Genomic DNA, 21422 nt, shown 5'->3' on the forward strand with positions numbered 1-21422 from the left:
TCATTACCTTTAGGGTCTCGAACAAAGAGTAAGCTTAAAATCTTACAATATTTCCTACCTGGAAGCAGGAATAAATCATTAGTTGCCATCAGTGCTACAATCTCATATTCATAATTCACAGCTTACTTCAGTTCTTTTTCATACTCATTTTTTCTTAAAGTAATTCAGTCACTGTGGGTGACGCTTGTCAAATCTGCTGTGTTTTTTAGGTATGTGACCAAGGAGGACGTAGCAGCAGCCTCAGTTAGCAAAGCGTGCAGCAGTGGGGGCAGTGTGCGCCTCATCACTAGAGAAAGTAGAGCTTGTCTGAAGAATGAAAACGTTTCTATGGCACAACCGGGTCATTCCACAAAGTAAGTTTAAGTTTGCAAAAAGAAAAAGATGAAGCTGTTTCTTCATAACTTTGCTACCTTAAAAAAAAGTTTGTTTACCTTGCTGAGCCATAGTAGGTAAGGGATAGGAAATAAACTTGCTGAAATAGCTAATGAGCTGTTAACAATTTAGATGGTATCTGTTGTGTGATGATATATCTATTAGTTAATGGAGTGACAAGATGAAACAAGATAAGATAAACTAACACTTATAACTGCAGCACTATTTTAGTTTAGTAATTTAATGTGCATGTGTAAATGTAGTAAGATATGCAAAGGAAAAATCTTTTTTTATTGTCGTATATTGTTTAAATTGAAAGATAAACCAAGTAGAAAATTGCACTACACAGAGACTAACCTGACCGAGATGATCTTTTCATTAATAGTTGCACTTTGATCTCTGTAAACAGGTTGCTTTTAGAGAATGGAAAAAGTCCTTCAGTTCTTCCCTTGACTGAAGTCAAAAGTTCCTCCCCACCCAAAGGCTATTTGCAAGCCTTGGATAGTGAAGGGAACCCACTTTGTCTCCACTGTCAGCAGCCAACAGCTCAGCTTGACCAAAGCTGCCAGGCCCGTGCTTGGGACACACGGTTCTGCTCTCTTGCCTGCCAGGAGGACTTCTGGGTTCGTTCTAGTCAGAGCTACATCAGAACTAAGGTGTTTGAAATTGAACATGGTGTTTGCCAGTTTTGTCATCAGAATGCCCAAGAGCTCTATCTGAATGTCAGAGATGCACCTAAGAATCAGCGTAAGAAACTCCTGGAGAGCTCATGGATGTCTCATCTTCCAGTTGGGCAGGTAATAATTCTGTTCGAGTGTTTTCTGCTGATCTGTGATCTGCTAAAACGTTCTTTGATTATAAACATTATGTTATTAGTAGAATAAATAATATTAATAGCTACTTTGCTCAGTTTTATCGTTCTTTCTGTAGAACAAAGATGTAGCTCAGGAGGAATATCTGAGGTTTCCGTTGTCTTGCCTTTTGTCTACTGCAGCTGAATGAAATTATAACAAACCCAACAGAAGGTCAGTTCTGGCAGGTGGATCACATCAGGCCTGTTTACAGCGGAGGAGGACAGTGTTCCCTGGAAAACCTTCAGACTCTGTGTACAGTCTGCCACAGAGAGGTCAGTGTGGTACAGTCAGAAATCATCACCCTTAGGCAGCTGAAAACCTTTAGTAAGAAATGCCTGATGTTACTCATTTAGTCTGTACTTAGCTAATACAAGCTCCTCTATGCTGCCTTGCCTATGGCACGGTGCTGCTTTTCTCCTTTCAGGAAGGCACCAGTGAACATGAAAGGCAGCACTGAACAGTTTATTCACAAAGGGAAAAATGTCACCTTAATAAACATTTGCATTTTATTTGCCATTTGCTGCAGAATTAGATTGAAATCTAAAGCTGTGGCCTAATACTTTCCAGTTATTTGCCATGTAACTATTTTCTGACCAGACCTACCTTCCTCTTTTTCAGAGAACAGCAGAACAGGCCAAGGAAAGAAGTCAGATGAAGAGACGCTCTTTGACTACAAAGTATGGTTGTGATATCACAAAGTTTTTTGTGAAGAAGTAAAATTCTAAGTATATTCAGTTACATTGTAACTCAGGAATTACTATGGTTACATAGTTTTCCTCAAGCACTTTAAAAAATAGTCTTTTATGCTGGTAGAGAAAACGTGCAAGTAAAACAAAAAAATCATTCAAAATACTGATTTATTTTTCAAAGGGCCTTGAATGAGTGCATGCAAGGCACTCAATCACGGTTACATTTTTATGGCACTGCAGTTTAAAGCTGAATTTCTGCTTTTAACCTCAGTGCAGTTTTGAAGTCCTATAATTTTCATATTAGTTCATTTGCAACTGTATGAATTGGAGGAAGCACTGCTGAAATTCATGTTAGTCTTGCGGTGTTAAGCTGTAGTGGGTTATTAAGGACCAGGGCGCTATCTTAGTTGAAACTGTTCCCTTTATTCATGCAATCAAAGGGTACTAGAGAAAATACAGGCTCTGCTCTCTGTTATGAAAGCAAGAAAGCAGATGATTTATTTCTTCTAAAACTGTAACATAACTACATAGAAATGTTAATAGCAGCCTGGGGAAGGGCTATGAAGGGCCTGGTAGTTTCATTTGACTTGGTGTAAAAGATCTGGGCACTTTCAGTTTGTGTTTATTGAAATATCTATTTAAAACAGCTAACATTTAAGGCTTATTCATGAGAAATAATAATATCCATTGTTCCCTGTCTTATCCAAGGTCATGTCTGGGAAAGGCTACAGCCATATTCTCTTTAAGGAAATTGCAGAGCTGATGGTTATTTTGCACTGTTTAAGTGGCTTTCTAAACAGTTACTTCAAATAAATCAGCATCATCCTAATGCTTTGGTGCCTTCCCCTGCCCCTTGTATGTTATCAGCACAACACACCTCATTTTTTTCCTAGAAGTACTGTGTTGTTTACAATTCCAGGCATATTTAGTCCAAGTACACTGAAATGCTTTCATCAGTTACCCTTATGAGAAAATTCTTTGTTTTACACATAGCTTTTCTCAGGTAAAGATTAAGATGGTACTGTTGCAAATATGCCATTTTCTATAAACTAAAATGACTGGACTTTTCCAGGAGACCCAAACACCTCTAAGCAGCTGGTGGAAAATATTACAGCACTCATGTTCTCTGAGCAAAGTGAAGCAGCAAGTCAGGCAGTTGAAAGACCATGCACCAGTAAAAGCCTGATAGCTAAATGAAGTGTTTTCAAGCTTATTCAACCTATACAGGAGGCAAGGCTGCTGTTGTAATGTAAAAATGCACTAAGAAAGCATAGCAGGAGAGGAACAAAGCAAGAGTACCAGGAAATGGTAAGTAATCTTAAACTTACTGATTAATTAGCCTAGTGAAACTAATTACTTACCAAGTTAGACAGTTAAGCAACAGCTGAACTGGCCTTTGTTGAAAAGAAGAAAGACAAAGGCATCTGCCTCATATAAAACCCAAAAAGCCTGTGGGACAAAGTCCTAGGGCAAGATTTTCTCTGAAGAAAGTTAACATCCTTAACATCCTTCCACTTGATGCATACTTATCAGAGAGAAGTATTTGAGATAGATGGAACTTAACTTTTTATGTGTGATGTAGTCACAAGGAAGTTTGCTCCTCTATCAAACTATAGAAGTATGACATTTAAGTAGTATTTTGATAAAAACACTCCAACCTGAAAAGTTCTGAGAACCAGTAAGTTTAGATTTATTGAGTAACGTCAACCATACCGTAGTTTTTACATTTCATTTTGTAAAGCATCTCTGATCTGCTGATTCTGATTAAAACATAGAAAGATCACTGTAAAGCAACATTGGCACATACAGGTTGTAGCGTTCACATGATATTCAATGGGTTTAGTTTACAGCATGTAATAGAATTGTTTTATCATATCAGATCAAAGACAGTATACATTTAAATGGTCTCTACTGTAAGCTCTACTTTGGTTTAAAACACCTCTGTACATGTAATTTACATACAGCTTTGGCCCTTGCATGCAGGGAAGGATATAAAGCATCTAAAACTGAGTTAGGCTTAATGCTATAATAGGATTATAGTAGCTCATAGCCCAAGGACAAGATCTTTTTTCAGACAACTGTTGCAAGCCTATGAGTTAGGCATGGACTAGAATGTACTGTACACTTTAAAATGAAGGATATTTTAGAAGTATTTGCAACTCACAGATTAACTGAAAAAATAGTGAGCTCAATACCTGTGCTTAGCAATAAATACAAATTAACATCTGCACATCAATTTTAGTAGGCTAACACTGCTTTATCAAGTCTGATAAAGAACTGTAAAGCAGCACAGTCTGCATAAATTTGAACAGTAACTATTTGCGTATGGCCCATTAACATCCATAATTTGACAAGCTAATGCAAAAACATGTGCTCCATTTGGACAGAGGGGGATGGCTAAACTTTCTTTCCCCAAAGTAAAACTACTGCTGCAGCCTCTCCAGACCTCCCAGGTGGAGCATTTGGAGGCATTCTTCTCAAGCCCCAGCTGAGGTCTGTCCTTGGGAATTTTACTCTCTGTCACTAATGACAACCTTATTTTCTCCTCACCACAAGCTGGTAGGTAGATATCTAAGTGTTAACTTCCCTGAAGGAAAATGAATAACGTTCTACTTGTGAAGACACACAAGGTAACACAGCTATAGTTACATCAGAAGAAAGTTGTATCCGCTGAAAAGGCACCTGCAAGTCGAAAATCTTCTTTTGTAAGCACGCTGTACATACGCTGGGGCAGTGGTTTAGAATAAGGTGCGGGACGGGGGACAGTTGTGCGTAAAATGATCTCCCGGCCTGTGGGCGGTGGGAAATCTGACATGGAACCTGTGTTGAGTCTTCGCTCATCTGCTGAACCTGATCTCCTCAGCTCTTCATCAAGCGGAGGCACTGCAGAAATCTTAAATAAAAGCAGAAATACAGTGACAGGGCAGGCTCTTGTTGCAATCAGAATTCAGAAAAGAATTTGTAAGAAGAAAAGAGGAAGATCAGCAATGGTAAATATCAGAAGGCTTTACATATAACACAGAGCAAGACAATAATGGGATGTCAAGAAATAAATTGTACACAATCAGATGGAAGAACCTTTGTAGGTGGATGGTAATGCTCAGCCCAGATTAAGCTCCTTGGGTTTTGAAAAGCGTGAGATAAGGGTTTTTACCACACAAAATGATCCTTTCTCAGTCAGGAAACTAGCCTCAGCTCTTCATTGTTACACATGTGGTCAAGCCACCCTCATTGTAGAAGTAACCAGAGCCACCACTGGAGTCTTGACAAAAAGTCACTTGCCTTTGAAACTTAACACCTAACTTAAATGTGCTCTCCACAACCACAGAGAGGCTTGCTAAGGTTACACTGCAGGGCAAACAGAACACTGTGCAATCTCCATCTCTACTCCATGCCACTAAGCAGTAACACTACAGTTGCATACCAGGAGTGGCATACTTCTCCTCGCTGTTCCTAATGGCTGAATAGACATACACACACACCAATAGCCTAACAGGGTACTGATCTCCTTAAGTAAGGACCAGAAACATCAAAAAAGAACCCACAGGATGACCTACACGCTCCCTCTGCTTCCAGCTCTCACCCATCCAGCCCTCAAGAGCAGGAACCAGTTCTGCCTGGCTCTGCAGCCTTCAACACAGGGTCAGTCACCAGGGACGAGTCTCATTCGTTCTTCCAAAAACAGTTCAAGAAAACCAACAGAGAGGACGTTCCCTTTGCTCTACTTCAGTTCTCTAGTTCTCCCTCTCCGAACACCTCTATACCTTCGTCAAAAAGTTTCAGTAGTTTTAATAAGCTTTGCTATCTCAGTAGTTTTGGTAGTAGCTGGACTGTGACATCCACGCAGTACTGCACATCATTACCTTCTCCCAAAGCATCTGGATGCTTAATAGGCAGAAAAAAAACAACAACAGCAAAAGAGAAGAATATAAAAAAAGGCCACATATTTCAGCATCAGTGAATATTAATATTAACCTGAAGAAATCTTTGCATTTTTTTGTTCTTGTTTTTATTTTTTAAATTCCTTTTTATTTTCACTTCTTGTAGGCTCTAAAAGAAAGTCTGTGAATGAGGAAAAACCATTCTGGAAACACAATATTATTTTTATGCTCAGTAACTTGAACTACAGTACCAACCACATCAGGCTGCTGTATTCTATCTACCAAAAGCTTCAACTCTACGCAGCTAAGGAAGATGAGTGGGAAATGAGGGACAAAGTTGGTTACCTCATCAGAAGATTCAGTCAGCTTGAAAAGGGATGAGAAAAGAACCAGTGATAAAAGATAGAAACAAAGGCAAGTCAGAGATGACTTACAAGAGATTAGAAGGAGACTGTAGGTTTAAGAGACATCATGCACTCTACTTCTAACAGCATGCACTTGCTATCATATTTTCACTGAGAAAGATTGAGAATAGAAGATACTTTACACAACCCAGAGAAGAGTCCAGATTCAAAAGGTAACGAACAATAAAATCATTCAACTTCTAATTCCAAAACAACTTTCTACCAAAATAATTAATTTTAGGTTAGACGTGCTTTCCTGTAACAAGTTAACTCCTACCACACTAAGTCTTAACAGGGACCAGCAGCTAGTGGGAGGTGGCTGTAAGCTACGAAACTCTAGAAGTTACATATATCTTTACTCATTGTAAACATTAGAAATTCAACTTCTAAAACAAAATACATTATTTAAAAAGGAAGTACATCCACTCGCATACATTCACAGGGCATAATCTTAAATCTTAAGAGGAATTGTTCTTTTAAGTAAAGCTGGCTTTTACATGCTGGGATTTGCAACACAGCTTTCAATACAGACTAAACTCCTAAAGGTAAAACAAATGTTCTGATTTTTAATTATCAAAATAACCACGGCCTGTTTTCAGAATGGTCCTTTTTACATTGAGTTGCAGAATACTACAGATTATTATTAAGGCATCCACACTTTAAGAGTGTTTAATTCCGAATCACTTTTTTTCCAGCAGTGATCTCTAATCACGGTTTCAGGCTTTAAGATGTCTGCAACATTATGCCACCCTGTTATTACCAATGCAGTTAGATTTTGATTATTTGATGCTACAGGTAGTTGAAATGCTGAGAGAAGCCGTAGGCTGACTGCAGTCCAAGAACTTTGGAAATCAATACTTACCAAACCAGTTATTTTAAAAACTGCTTAAGGAAAAAGACATTATTTATAAAAATATAAAATGGGGAAAGATTTCAAGAAAGCAGATAAAACACCGGCAGGAAATAAAGCAAATGCAGAGTTGAGAGAACTGACACTTTTCCTAAGCACATAAGTTTCCATACCAGAAAGTATTTGAATATAAGCCTCAGTCAAGAAGTATTTAATATTATGGCATGCTTCTCTGCATTCCATGTGAAACCATCAGTATGCTCAGTAGTTCTTGCTATAACGTTGTATACGTTACACAACTTCACTGAAGCAGAAATTTGTGCCATAACTGCATTACTGTTACTCAAAGTAAATCAAACATTAATGACAGCTCTATCTACTCAACTTCCTTTCAAGTTTCACGTCCCAGGTCATCTACTCTTGGTGGGAGCTGTAGCTAAAATCACACTGTACATCAAAAAAAAAAACTAACACCCAAAAATGCAGTCACATTTGTAAAAATACATGGATATATGCAGACAACATAAACAGCCATCAATGTTAACTTATTGCATTTCAATGGTTTGAAGCATCCAGCACAGCAGTCAAGAACTCTCTTACCCTCTGAGCGTTCACAAACAGCTTGTGAATAACACTGCCAGCAGGTCCTCTTCCTGCACCAAGAACAGACACTTCTGGCTGCTCCAGGAGACAGTTCACAAATCTGATGGTACAAAGGATTATTTCTTTAGTATTTCTGACACTATTAAAAAGAGCATAAGAGGAAAAAAACAAAACAACTCAAGGGAATTAAATACATAAATAAATACATGAAATCGGTCACCTTTGAAGATCTTCCTTCTCCTCCTCATTTTCACATTTCTCTACTCCAAATTTTGCCTTCAAAGACCTGGCCCTGGCAATGATAGCTTCCACGCTCATAATCTGAGCAATGATTTCCTGTAGTTTAATAGAAAGATTTACTCTTAGCATTCCCACCAACAAGTCTATCAGGTTTCCAGCACAAACCAACATAGAAGTCTTACTTCTAGCTTCTTGTCCTCTGGATTTGGAAATCGTAGAACTTTACTGGAATGGGATATTATCTGTTTAATAATCTTCTTAACTGAAGATATGTCTTCTAATACTTCTGTTAGGAGGAGAAGAACCAAACAAGTTCTCATTATTGCATTAGTGTTCAACCTAAAATACCATAATAACTTATTAAACATTATTTACCTTCCTCCTTTACCTTGAGTACGGCTGCATGGATGATGCAAGGCAAGAGATGCCGTGCAAGGTCAGCTGGTTTCTGAATGGCAAGGTAATGAAGTACCTTTAACAACAGAAATAAATATTAGTATATTAATGATCAAAACTGCTGCTCAAAGTTAAGTTCAAAAGATAAGCACCTGTCATTAGCCACAGAATTGTTACCTTCTCTGCTTCTCTAGTGTCATCAAAGAGTCTCTTCTGCCTCCGTGCTGGGACTGGTTTTGCAGTCTCCCAGGCCTCTACCCACATGTTGCTAGGGATCTTCATTCGGGCACTCAGCTCACCTTTAATTACCACATTTCCCTTTTCATCAACCACTTCCTCTTCAATGTAATCCCGAGGAGAGTACCACCTCACAAAATCCTCCAGACAACAGCCAGGATTAGCTGCCTGGAATGAAGATGACATTAAATTTGTACCTGACAAAATCCTGTAGAAGAACACTAACCTGGGTAGGAAGGCAGTATAGTTTTGAGAGCACACCGCAGGCTATGAGCAAGAAATTCGAGGAATTTTGTTCACAGCAAAATGTACACTAGAAAAGAGACCTGAGTGAGGGGAAAAAAACAAGTGCAAACCAAAACAGTGGAGTGGGATGTGAGAGGATGGTATGTGGAACCCACATCATCAGCAAAAAGAAACCTTCCTCTTATTCCCCCCCAAAAAATCCAGGAGATTCACATGTTACTGCAGGCAAACTTGAAGTCATACTGTGAAGTCAGGCTTCTGCCTGATACTTTATATGTATGCAAGAAACATTAAATTTTCACAAAATTTTAATCAGAGAATCTTAGAATGGCCTGGGTTGAAAAGGACCTCAAAGATCATCTAGTTTCAATGCCCCTGCTGTGGGCAGGGCCACCAATCACCAGACCAAGCTGCTCAGAGCCACAGTGTATGAGCTTATACAAGTAAGACAGAAATGAGAGAATCAGCAGGCTGCATGAACATGCTTCCAGCAATGACCTTCTACCTTTAAACTACAGAAGATCCTTTTCTTCCTTCAAAAAAGAACTTAAGGATCCTCCCTCTTTTTTGAGGGCTGTCCTGATTTTTAATTTCCAGTTTACCAACTAAATGCCAGGTTGGTCTTGGTTTATTTTAATCTCCCAAAGAAAGTCACACAAATCCAACACTGTACAAACTCAGCAGAGCACTACAGTCTAACAGACTGGATAGCCATAGATTCTGAAATGTTTATGCAGTTTTATCAACGGGTTTTTAATTTCAACTTTAAGCTATTTTGAAACTGTTTTGTCTAAGGAAAAAAAACTCATCATAAAACCCATAAAAATTGTTCAAAACGTGCAAGAGGAATCATTTGATTAAGACAAAAGCAGGCTCATGGAATTTTTCAAGTATTACTACCTTGAAAGACTCCATATCTGAGAGCAAACAGGCACTCTGCATGCGTGCTCGAAGATGTGCACCTTCTGCTGAGGTCCCAAGTTTTGCCAGAACCTCGGACTGTTCTTCCAGCAAATCCTCAGTCATAGGTGCTGGCTCCTGCGGGACAGAAAAAGGCAAGTTCACCAATAGTTTCTCATCTTAGCCCTAACTAAGGAAGAAGCGGCTGACAGCTCCCTGTCACCAGGAATTCATTGCACTCAATTTGTACTTTAAGGAAATAACCGTAAGTTTCTTCGGCTTAAGCTGTTTAACCTGAAATTGTGCATCTGAAAAGGACTCTAATGAACAAAACAAACACTACCTGAGAATGAAGTAACAGAAAAAAATACTGTCATAATACAAAAAAACAACAGATGAAGTCTGACGCTGAACCGATACTATTTTGATTAGACCACCATGGTAAAGAAACACAGAATTTTTGCCGCTGATATTGTTAGCACATAATTAACTGATGACATTCTGCCTCACTGCTCTCTGCTTGTTTTTTTCACCCATGTGAAGCAACATCTGTATTCGTGCATGGCTGAATTCACATTACTTCCTCTGACACCACTGTTTCCTATTTCACCCCTCTAAAAGGTCAGGGTTAGATAAGGCTGCTTCTTCACTGGGGGAAACCTGCTTTAGATAGTGAAGTCCTACAGTGATACCTATGACCTTCTGAAACATTTCTCAGTGTGCCTCTAAAAGACAAGCAGCAACAGAAAAACTGATCCAGTACTATGGTCCGTCTGATGGAAATTACTATCAGCTCGGATGACCAAACACATGGAGTCTCAAGTGTGTCACACCACAGAAACATAAGGAAAAAAAAAATAGGGAGGGAATGGAAGATGCCTTAGGAATTGGAAATAAGGAAAAAAACCAACAAAGTGCGGGTAGACAAGACAGCTCAGTTATCTTTTCAAATGAAAGAAACTTGTTTTGAGTTAAACTTGGTAAAAGCATGCAAGGTTTGACTTTAAACAGCTTCACCAAGTTATAAATATTGAAAATCGGTTCTTAAGGCAGAACCACTCCACAGTTTTAGGACCAAGTATACAACCTGCAAACTACATGCAACTTCACAATCCTGAGAATGAATCATACGGCGTGAGAGCCACAGTATCTGCCTCAGCTCTGGTTATCTAACCTGTGTTATGGGAATGTAGAGAGGTTCTCCAGGATGCAGCAGTGTCAGCTTCCCATGAGGATGCAAACGGCCTTCTGGTTTTAGGTTTACAGGCTCTTTGCTGCCTTCTTTTGCTCCTCCTTTTTTTCCATTATCTTGCCCGTTTCCTTTCAGATCTTCTGTGTCACTCAGACACTCAAAAAATTCCTCTTCGCTGTCACTCCACGATTCCCAAGATTTGCCAACTTCTTTATCAGTCTCCTTCAGGTTATCTCCAGAGTCTGCTCCTTTTCCAGCATCACCAGAAGAACCACCAGGTGAACGATCTGACATACTTGCCCTTTTTCCCTCATCTCTTGCTTTCTTTCTTTCAATGCAACAGTTTAACATCTAACAAGTTGAATGGGGAGGGAAAAAAAAAGTGTTTAGCAATAACTTCTTTTATAGGAAAAAAAAAATCATCACAGAGAAACTTGAAGAATCACTAAAAATCTCTTAGAATTCCAAACGACACTAATCCCACTGAACTGGTGCTATAACAAAGATTTTGCCAAGAAATGGAGGTCCAGACCAAGTGATACAAGCATAACTAGATCTACAAAAATCAGCATATTTAAATAATAATGGTTATGACTTCATCTGTTTCTCTCGGAGAAAAATCATTCTGAAATTTGGGATATTTACCTGAAGCTTCTGATGCAGTAAACAGCATCTCAGATCCGGAGGGCCATTAGCTAATCTAACAAAAGGTAGAAGTGTAACTATTACCAGTTATGAAGTTGAATGTTTCACATACACACACAGTCTTAAATCATCTGAAATCCAGGAAAGGGGCAGATGCCCACAACAAACCCACCCCCATCTCTTCCACTATGCAGCTCTTCATTAGTCCCAGCAGACGAGCTAGTGACTGAACGAGCACAGAATTTAAACAACATTTATTTCCTAGAGATCATTTCTGAAGCTCAGAGATCAATTGTAGCAGTATAAAGCAGACAGATTCTGCATGGTCAGTTTTCTATTTGTAATGACAGCTGAGACAGCATCAACTACCTGAAAAGGCAGCTACACCAACAGGAACTGGGAACAGCTCCCTTAGAAAACTGGTAGAACTACACCACAAAACAAAAGTATTCCTCACTATATCAGCTCCTTCATTTTTACCTGATAATTTGGAAGCTAAGCATTTGCATAAGCTTCTTTTTCCTCCAAACAATGGAATGGTCTTTAACTGGAGCTTCCTTCAGACATCTCCTGTTTAACGGAGCGTGCAGTTTCTTTCCCTATTCCCTCTCCTTAATTGCTTCAGGAAGGAAAGATAACAAAAGCAGCAGACAGAATTTGCAATTAAGTAAATCTTACCCTGGAATAAGGTAGTTGTTCTCCCATCTGTAGCGCATTTCTAACACAAACTCTTGCCAAAGATGTGCCACTCCTTTTACTCCTCCATGGTAGAAGTTTATCATACAAAGACACAAAGCTAGTTTGTATGTCAGACTATCAGAAGGAGCAGATTTAAACTGACTGAAGAGATTCTATATAGGAAACAAAAGAAAGCAGGAATACAGAACGAATGGCATTTTCTCCAAAACCACACAATGTGTGTTCTTTACATCTCTCCAAAATTTATCAATTATAAAACATAAGGTCACAACAAAGTCTGCACTAACATGCAGTAAAGATTGCATTCCCTCCCTGTCTTCCTTCTGTCAAGTATCAGTTGGTGTAACTTACGTAATCCTCGTTCTCTGGAGGAGGATTGCTTCCTGATGAAGTGCTTGCTCTGCTTTCAAATCCCTCTGCCAGTTTGTCAGCAGCGTCAGGAAATAAGAACTTGAAGAAATAAAATTTAAACTCAGGCTGTTTCAAGAAGTGGATCAATGCAATTCAAATAGTAAGACTGACATCAAAAACTTTTTTTCTCTAAATTCATTCTGCTCACTTACCAGAAGAATAGTGTTCAAAACTTCATTGTTCAAAGGCGATTCATCTACACCTCTGTGCTTGCGAATTTTTTTCTTTGCACTGTGAACCATATTGGTGACAGATAGTTTATGGATTGGGACAGGCGCTGGCTCAGTGAGCTTCGACAAAGCATGAGTGATATCAGCAACCTCTATGCAATTAAAAGAAGAAAAAACAAAATCAACTCAAGGTCCTCCTGTTGTAATCAATCTATACTTCCCACATTGATTTTTAACACCCTGTTAACCTAGGCTATACCCTCGTGCTATTAACATTTGATCCTTGATACAAACTATTCTTAGTCACAGAGTCATACATGAGAACCAGGAGTCACAAAGGAGTCACAGACCAACCACCTTGGATTTATTTTTTCTGAATGAAGACAGGGTTGGCTGTAGGTAGTGCCTGCCACCTACTGCAAGTTCTGCACACCTGCAGATAACGACAGGCAGAGTATCAGCAAAAAAACAACTGCTGAGAAGCCCATTTATACATTGTAAAAATGAGTAAACCATAGATAATACAACATGAGTATAAAAATACAGAAAATAATGCAGATAAAGATGGTTAATGCTTGCTCAAAACCAAGTCTGATATATAACCAAAAGTAAGGTCGTTTTCTAATTAAAAAAATATAATATAACATAGGAATTTGTCCACTGGGCATTCAGGAGCTAAGATTGCCAATTCATGCCAAGAATTCATATTAAATATTATCTGAACTTGTAGGAGTGTTCCAGAAAATGCCTGACAGGAAAGAATATAAAATACTGCTGAAGTTGGGAAAAGTGGGCAGGAAAGGTCAGATTTGTGAAATGAATAACAATCAAGTAACATAAGCCAACAAGATTTCAGCTTTACCTTTTCCATCCTCTTCAAATGCAGACCTTCCAAGTATTTCATCAGTTGACTCCTTCCGACGGCAAAGCTTGAAGAATTCATTAAGAAAGTCACCTATAAGAGAAACAGTTTCTGAACAACTAAATTAAAATCGCACTGCTAATAAGCTAACCATCAAGTCATTCCTGAAAGATGATAACTTCCTCTTCTTTCTGATGATAACTTTCTCCTTCTACTGGATGAACACAATAATCTGTTCTAAAGCACAAAATATCCTTAAACCTGACAACTGAAGTATCAGAAAATGCACTGCTGGACACTTAACAGCCACCACTCCACAGCACAGACTTCACTCAAAGCAAGCTGCAACTTGCGTAGCAGAACAGAACATACACAGTAAACATTTATTCTCTGGAACCTGATGAAGCAAGAATAGCACTAAAGGTAATGGTACACAGATGTAGACTAACCTATGAGGAACTATTTGTAAAGCTTGTGTTCTTGGAAAAAGAAGCCCAAAATACAGTATGCTCAAAGACATTCGGGGATTGAGGAACCAGGTCATCAGGGAATCAATCATTCAGTTCTAACTTCTAAACTCAACAGCTTAAAAGCAATACAAGAAGATACAAAACTGATGTCTTACCCAACAGACACTGAGGATTGTCTGCTTTTCTGACTCTCACAGACCACTGTGGTGCTTGAATAGGATCCAGGTCACTAGAAAAAAAAGTTTAATTCTGTAACCACAGATATACAAGAGATGAGCACTGAATTCTTAAATACCATTTCATAGTTGTGAAGTTATAATATACACTTAATTACACAGAGGAACACGAAAAGCATTCTAAAATGTAAGCAAGAATCTGTTTTCATGTACGTAAATGACATGAATAAAAAAAGAAATCCTCTCAGCTCAATTTTAAGTAAAATCATCCTTTGAAGTCTGCTGAGGTTGAAAAATTATTTTGGCATTACTTAAAACTGTAGACCACAATTCTTTTTTGCCTTTCTGATGTACCAACGTACATTGTTCTTCCTCTTTAGGAAGAGGGACGGCAATCAGTGAACTCCTAATGCTTTCCATATTCTAAATCTTGCTATCATCATTACACATCTAGTATTTGCAATTCAAATAAAATACTTACGAATAGACATCATTGTCGACAATGATACCTTCTGTTAGGTGAGGCCATGTGGTGGCTAGATGGAGCTCACTGAAACACAACAAGACACGAGTGTCTATCAAACTCAAGATCTTGACTTACATGACTGTTTGTTTAAATCCCTATCTGGATTTTGTAGCTAAGCACAGAACTGTGCATATTTTCAACAAGTTTCCTCACTTCTGTTCATTCAACAGCACGTCGCCCTGCACTGTGCTCAGCCTTACTAGCAGCTGGCACACAGGTCTCTTTCAAGAGATTGTGCAGTATCCCCTAGGTATCCCAGTACAGAAAGAAAAGCCTACATAACTTGCCTACAGCTTTAATATTGTCTAATACGTTAAATTATCCTTTGATTTGCTGAGTAGTGATGGGGTATTCAGAAGACATAAGAAGCATTGTAAAAACTTTGTTAATACACTCTCTCATGTAAAGCGTTCTACAAATCTGACAGTAAAAGAAATGACCAGGTCCAAATGCTGAACGAAAGCATATGATTTTTAAAGTTTTCTCCAGTTAGCACGTGTTCCAACATAACAGTTTCAGGGACAAACTAAGTACTCTGTAAGTTTATGATGTTATGATAACATTCATGAGCTGCAATTCTAATACCATTATATCACTTGCCAAGTTGTGTTATTTGCTATTAGAGCGCGTACTTGGGTAATATAGCATTCTGCTACTGACACAGCCAGCGATAGGAAAGCAAAGCTCAAATGACATACTTTGAAGTTATAATAAACAAAACAGTTTTTTGAACTTTTATCTTACCTAATAGGATCCTCACAGGCACCAAACGGTAACTTCCCAAATTCAAGACCTCCAACTTCTCCTCCAACGAGAGCATCTATATCTGAACATTAATCAACATATTTTCCATACAGAATTCGTGGGGTTTTTGAAAAAGCGTATCATTTTAATTTCATAGTATGACTGCAGTGTGTTGGCTAATCAGGAAATAATGGAATAGATAAGGTGATAAAGCTATGAAAATGCAATCCTAGTTCAAACTTATCAAGCCTCATATATGTACCTCAGACTGAAAATGCTATTTTTCCTCACCTCTCCCCTCAACAGTAGCTAAAAAAAAGGCTTGATCAGCAGTTTTTGCTACGTAAAAAACCTAACTCCTTCACTTAATAACAACAAAATAATCCAAAGTTTTATCTCAAGCAAGGTTCATGCAAGATTTTCACTTCTATTGCTAGTAAATAGCAAAGCATTAAAATCAGCCATTTTATTGAAAAAAATGACCAGTACTCTTGTGAAATAATAACATCTATCAAAACATGAATCCAGCAGTTTCTGTGTGGAATTCAGGGCAGAATTCTTTACAGATCTATGGACAGTTATCCTCTTCTCTCCAAACATTAGAGTTCTAGACATACCACAATCTCCCTGAATGTTAATAAAAAGAAAACAACTGTCACAAACATAAGCCACAGGCACATCTTCAGAGCTTTGAACTTGCTAGCTCATCCCTACCTTTAACTCCTCTGGCAAGATACAGAAATGTTTTCTTTAGCATTTACTGTTTACCTTAAGACAGGTTATTATATGGACACAAAACTCCCACCTGGTGGCTGCTGCGGCCAGAAGTACTGCTGCCAATCTTGAAGCACATATGTAAGCCGAATAGCCATACTAACTGGAGGCAGTGGCGTCAACGGGCATCCCTTGAAAACATTCATTGTTAAGCCCACATCCTTTAAAATATCCTCGTACAGAACTTAAGTAATTCTAACACAAACTACCATAAATTTAATTGGAACAGCAAGACCCCCCAAAATTACCAGCAAAGCCACTGCTTAGACAAGACACTTGTGCTAGAACTAAGTATTTATATACTCTAAAGCCCATGCAACGTTTACAAGCTCTATTCAGTTGGCAACGTAGTAACTAGCACAGAATATGTCAGTTTTTCAGTAAGAACTTTTTCAATGTTCTGATGAGGTTACAACTAATGTTGGTAGTCAGCCATAAGAGCAGTCCACTCAGACTCCTCAGATTACTATCGCATTGTTCTTCACTCTTTATTTACAGTAGGTTGGGTGCTGGAGCTACAGGTATCAGAACAAACACACCTCAACCTCCCCCTCTCCTTTTAAACAGCAAATAGAGCTTGTCTCTATTGAAAGTGGGCTGCAAAACAGAAAGATTTCTTCACAAGCCAGTAAAGAATTAAATCATACATTTTTTAAAATTTCTACTAGATACAGAGCAACAATATTTGGGAAGACACTGTTGGTATTGACAGTATGTCTGATCCTTACAGAACAATTCGCTAGAAGACAGAAGTAAATGAACAGCACCCCGGTAACAGAACGATGATTCTTAATATCAGGTATGTGTATACAGATGCACTTACAATCTTGGACTTGAAGACATCCAGTAATCCTGATAAGTGAGTATATTGACTGGGGACTTTGCGAAGATGAACCATTTCAAAGTCAGTTCGAACTCCTGGACCCTGACACTCCCCAACATACATGCGTCGCCACTTCTGATGTATTTGCACAAACAATGGCACCTGGCTGTAAAACATCCACGTTTGGGATTATCTTTGCCATCTCAGCCTTTTAAACACCCTATTTTGTAGAATACATTTTTTCTTAGAACACAGTTCAAAATGCTTAATATGAATCACAGAAAAATACTCTTAACTTTGTCATTAAAGAGAGAAAAGCCTGAACATTGTCATGAGAAACACAAATGCAAAGATTTACCAATGACCTGTTAGCTTTCACTCTAATTATTAAAAGCTACTAATAACTACTAGAAATGTACAGTTACCTCACAGGGAAGAAATCTTCCAAAGTTATGACAACAATATGCAGCAGTTTTATAAGCCTTTGAGATTTCCATACAACAATGAATATAAAGAACATACTGAATCATTATTTATATAGTTACAGTGATATTTAAAAGGCTTTCTGTAACAGCATTATGGTGCAAATGCAAGAAACACAATGTAATTCACTAACAACTAAATCCTTCTTCCTAATTAAATACAGAAGTACATAAATAGTACGCTAGTTTCACCTGAGCATATAAAAAAGTTCATGCTTTCACCTACCAGCCAGTGTTGCCCAATGCAATAGAGACAGAACTCAGCAGAAGGTTACATTTCGATTCACTAAGAACCGCATCGCTATTTGCAGCTGGAGCAATAACCACAAACTCACGTAAGCCGTACCTTAGAGAAAGAGCAGGGAAAAGGCAATATATCTGTGTGCTCCAGGATAATCCAACTGTCACCAACAGAATATGACTCTTATTTTGCTGGGTGTCACTTCTTTCAGAGAGGCCAAGATCTGACTGGCAATGCAGCACTGTAGATCATCACATCACTACACAAATTCAACATTCTCAAACACTACTGAAGTCACAGGAGGATTTTCCAGGTGTACCAGTCCTGAGTTTCTTACTCAAGTTAGTAAAAACTGTAATTAAACCTAAAAACAATCTAACGCTATGCTTCCCTGTGATAAAGGAGAAAGGCAGCACACATACCATCTTACTAGACAGTGAGCTCTAGGAGGAAAGTCATTGTTCATGCAGAGCAAGTCCTGCATAGGCAGAGGAAGGGCATCTGCAAAAAAAATGAGACATTTAAGTCCATCAGCATCACTTTACCTAAAGTTTACTTCTTTAGCAATTTGTTCACTCTAAGACATAGTAAAAATCAGAAATGTCAAGTCCAACCCATCAGATCCCCCCAAATCTCACACAGATGCAAATCAACGCTTGTGAAATCAACACTCTGCAGTTGTCTTCTGTCATATCCTTACAACACCTGTGACATTTCAGGCACAAAAGAGTACTGTCAGCTACCTTCTACACCTTCTTCTCTCCCATCTCTGTCCCCAGGTTCTTGCACAAGATAATGATGTGTAACTGAGAATTTGAAGTCCGCAAATGAAATTTCATCTGATTTCTCCTCCCAGGCTCCTGTGGTGTATACACCCTGCGGATTGAAAATAGCAAAAGCAACAAACAAAGCTATTACTTGATCACATAAATGCGGGTTAATATTTGTTCACCTTTTTCTCCTTTCTTTTTTACAGCTAGTCATGGTTTACTATGAAGATAATTCTCAAAGCACTTAATTAGCTGAATGCTAAAATCTATGGTAATTGCTTTTATTTTGAGGACAGAAGTCTTCGGCGTTACTAGGCAATGAAGAGGTAAATACTTCCTTCATATGAAACTGCACATCTAAAGCACATCCATCCTCTATTCTGCCCACCACCAAGGCCTTCCCACCTCAGAATTTACCTGTTGCTGTCTATTCTATCACTCTATGCAAACACTTCTACAGTATTTACTTTGGAGCAACTTCCACTGATAAATAACTACATATTAAAACCTTCAAAACTCCTGTGTTAGGATAATAAAAATGTACAGAATTGTACAGTTGCCACTAGAAATAATGTGGACAACCACTCTTTGTAAAACATGTCTTCCTTCTCACTAGAAAACAAGAGGTCCAGTGTAGAAAACACAAAATACAGGAACACACTGACAGCTATGGTTGACAACTAGTTCACTAGATATCATAAGCTTTAATCCCTAATACTCAGTACTGTAAAATTAAGAGTCACAGAACTCCTCTGGAAACACGGCAGCCATACAGTCACTTCATTTCCCACACATTGCACAAGACTGAGGCACCACCACAAAGGTGCTAATTAGACTTCTGGAGAAAAAATTAAAAAGTCTCTGTACGAGATGCACTGAGTCACAAGTAACACAATGCAAACCTCATCCACGTGAGCATGCCAAATACATCAGGGGTGGCAAAATAAACTAACTGCTAGTTAGTAATTCTGACAGACTCTGTAGAAGCCCTGACTGACCAACTGACCTTTTCCAGGGGTTTGCCTGAAGAAATCCCGATAAGTTTCCAGTCATTCAACACTTCTTCTATCTTTGAAATAAATCTAGTAAGGAGGGAAAAAGGTATTAATATTTCCTGACTGCTTGCTCAGCTCGTGTTGTAAATTCAACTCCCCAAAGCAGGCAGCAAGTAGTTCTACTGGGGAACTCCTTTAAAACACAACAAAAAGAACAGCAACATACCAAGAACCACAACAAAAACAGTCTGCTTCCCTGTGCAAATAAAGCGGTGCTTCTAGTTTCACATCCCAGATAAGCCTTATTTTTAGTAATGAACATGCATTGAGCGTTGATAAAGTCTCACCCATTTTCATAGAATCACAGAACTGTAGGTTGGAGGGGACCTCCGGGGATCCACAAGCCCAACTGCTTCACTGCTGAATGCTTCAGTTACACTTCAAGCATCATTTTTTCCCCATAAAGGTAATTTCCAACATAGAGGAACACGTTTCTGTCCCCCCTGCTCACCCTCCCCTCCCTACCCTCACCCCCAGTTATTGGTTTTGCAAAAAGAGTTTCAAGTACGACCAGCTAAAATTAAAACGCCCCAGTTACGGCCAACACAGGGTTTCATTCAGATCAAGACACAGATCATGCATTAAGACAACGTGAGTTGGAAGAACTGCGACTGACGTTATACGTTTGTCTGGTACTGCAACAAAACAGCCCTGCAACACTGTTTACAGAAAAACAAAAAACCACATTAGACACGTAATCTAAATTCAGATTTAACACAGACCTTAAAATCTTTTTCTATCACAGATATTCTCGTTGGAAAAAGGATTTAAAGCATAATACACAAGAACGCAGAGCAATCTTCACCTGGCAACGCTCTGTATGCTGCTGTGCTAACTTTGAAGGGCTTCAACCACAAGGCAAGTGCTCGGCTACTACATTATAACACACGGGCTTTCTGATGTTCGCTGTAATCCCCGGCAAGCGGGCTTAGTGCCTGCTAGACCTCATCTTGCACCGAGTTCAGAAACAGCCTGCCTGGATTCACTGCAAACGAGCACTGCCACAGCCCGAACGCTGCCTGTTCGGGAGGGCAGCAGCACTCCCCAGTTTGAGCACTACCCAGAAACACCTCCCGTGACTGCCTGCTGCAGTTCAGCTCACAACGAAATCAAGGCCACCGAGTTGCTGAGAACTCGAATCGCGCCCGATGCCGTCAGAAATCCGGCCGGAGAAGGAAGGTGAGAAAGCAGCCGGGGGGTGTGAGCGAGCAGGGCCGGCCCCAGCCCCGCCGGCAGCACGTACCTCTCCCACTCGGAGGCGGTGGTAAAGTCCGTGATCTCGAACACCTCCGACTCGGGCTGCGGGGAGAGAGAGGGAGAAGCAATGAGCGGGGAGGCGGCCGCGGGCCGGGAGCGCTGGGGATGGACGGGACGGGACAGGGCGGGACGGGAGGAAAGAAACAACACTCACTTCACTGTCCGCCGCCATCTTGCGCCGCGGCCCGCCCCACGCGCAAGGGCTGTCGGGAAGGCGCGCGGGATGGGGAGGTTGCCTCGCTCAGCGCTTCGAACCCCATCCGCACCTCATGGGGGGAGCGGCAGAACTTTAACCGAGCTGAGGGGTATCAGGAGGGAAGAGGTTCTCACACGGCGGTGTAAAGCTGGGGTTGTTCTCGAGGCTCTCTGCGTTCCTCAGGGACCGCCTGAGGGTAAACAGAATTCCTGACTGGCCGGGGAATCTCCGTGAGGCCCGGTGTCCTGTCCGCTCCG

The 21422-nt window shown here is 39.6% G+C and overlaps 2 protein-coding genes across 4 annotated transcripts in view; one reads left to right on the top strand and one right to left on the bottom strand.

The window, feature by feature from the left end:
• Nucleotides 1-2853, top strand: part of ZRANB3 (zinc finger RANBP2-type containing 3) — a 35731-nt gene extending 32878 nt beyond the window's left edge. Inside the window, exons 18-21 of one of the 2 annotated variants that reach the window (XM_072342316.1) lie at nt 210-353; nt 782-1169; nt 1367-1498; nt 1845-2853. In XM_072342316.1, coding sequence (XP_072198417.1) covers nt 210-353; nt 782-1169; nt 1367-1498; nt 1845-1943 — 763 coding nt within the window. In that variant the 3' untranslated portion in view covers nt 1944-2853. The remainder of the gene's footprint in view (nt 1-209; nt 354-781; nt 1170-1366; nt 1499-1844) is intronic. The other variant, XM_072342315.1, reaches the window with a different exon arrangement.
• Nucleotides 2854-3581: 728 nt separating this feature from the next.
• On the bottom strand, nt 3582-21242 carry RAB3GAP1 (RAB3 GTPase activating protein catalytic subunit 1). 2 transcript variants are annotated; one of them, XM_072342129.1, is made up of 25 exons: nt 21124-21242; nt 20956-21011; nt 19664-19739; nt 18631-18763; nt 18310-18388; nt 17873-17992; nt 17165-17330; nt 16373-16472; nt 15568-15649; nt 14779-14847; nt 14277-14350; nt 13652-13744; nt 12772-12941; nt 12560-12658; nt 12188-12360; nt 11510-11564; nt 10847-11215; nt 9673-9810; nt 8467-8694; nt 8269-8365; nt 8076-8179; nt 7874-7989; nt 7651-7753; nt 6142-6162; nt 3582-4808 (listed from the first exon to the last, which is right to left on the bottom strand). In XM_072342129.1, the coding sequence occupies exons 1-25, from the start codon at nt 21139-21141 to the stop codon at nt 4566-4568; spliced, it is 2982 nt and encodes a 993-aa protein (XP_072198230.1). In that variant the 5' UTR covers nt 21142-21242; the 3' UTR covers nt 3582-4565. The 2 variants fall into 2 exon arrangements, with proteins under 2 accessions (XP_072198230.1, XP_072198232.1); XM_072342131.1 differs by lacking the exon at nt 6142-6162 and having other exon boundaries at nt 21124-21241.
• Nucleotides 21243-21422: the final 180 nt, after the last annotated feature.

Source organism: Excalfactoria chinensis, chromosome 7, assembly GCF_039878825.1.
Source record: "Excalfactoria chinensis isolate bCotChi1 chromosome 7, bCotChi1.hap2, whole genome shotgun sequence".
NCBI lineage: Eukaryota > Metazoa > Chordata > Aves > Galliformes > Phasianidae > Excalfactoria > Excalfactoria chinensis.

Coding starts and splice junctions, on each gene's coding strand:
- RAB3GAP1 (XM_072342129.1), bottom strand. Junction 17,993..18,309: donor GCTCACTGTCTAGTAAGATG/GTATGTGTGCTG, acceptor TCTTTCTCTAAG/GTACGGCTTACGTGAGTTTG. Junction 6,163..7,650: donor TGTTTGTGAACGCTCAGAGG/GTAAGAGAGTTC, acceptor TCCCTTTTCAAG/CTGACTGAATCTTCTGATGA.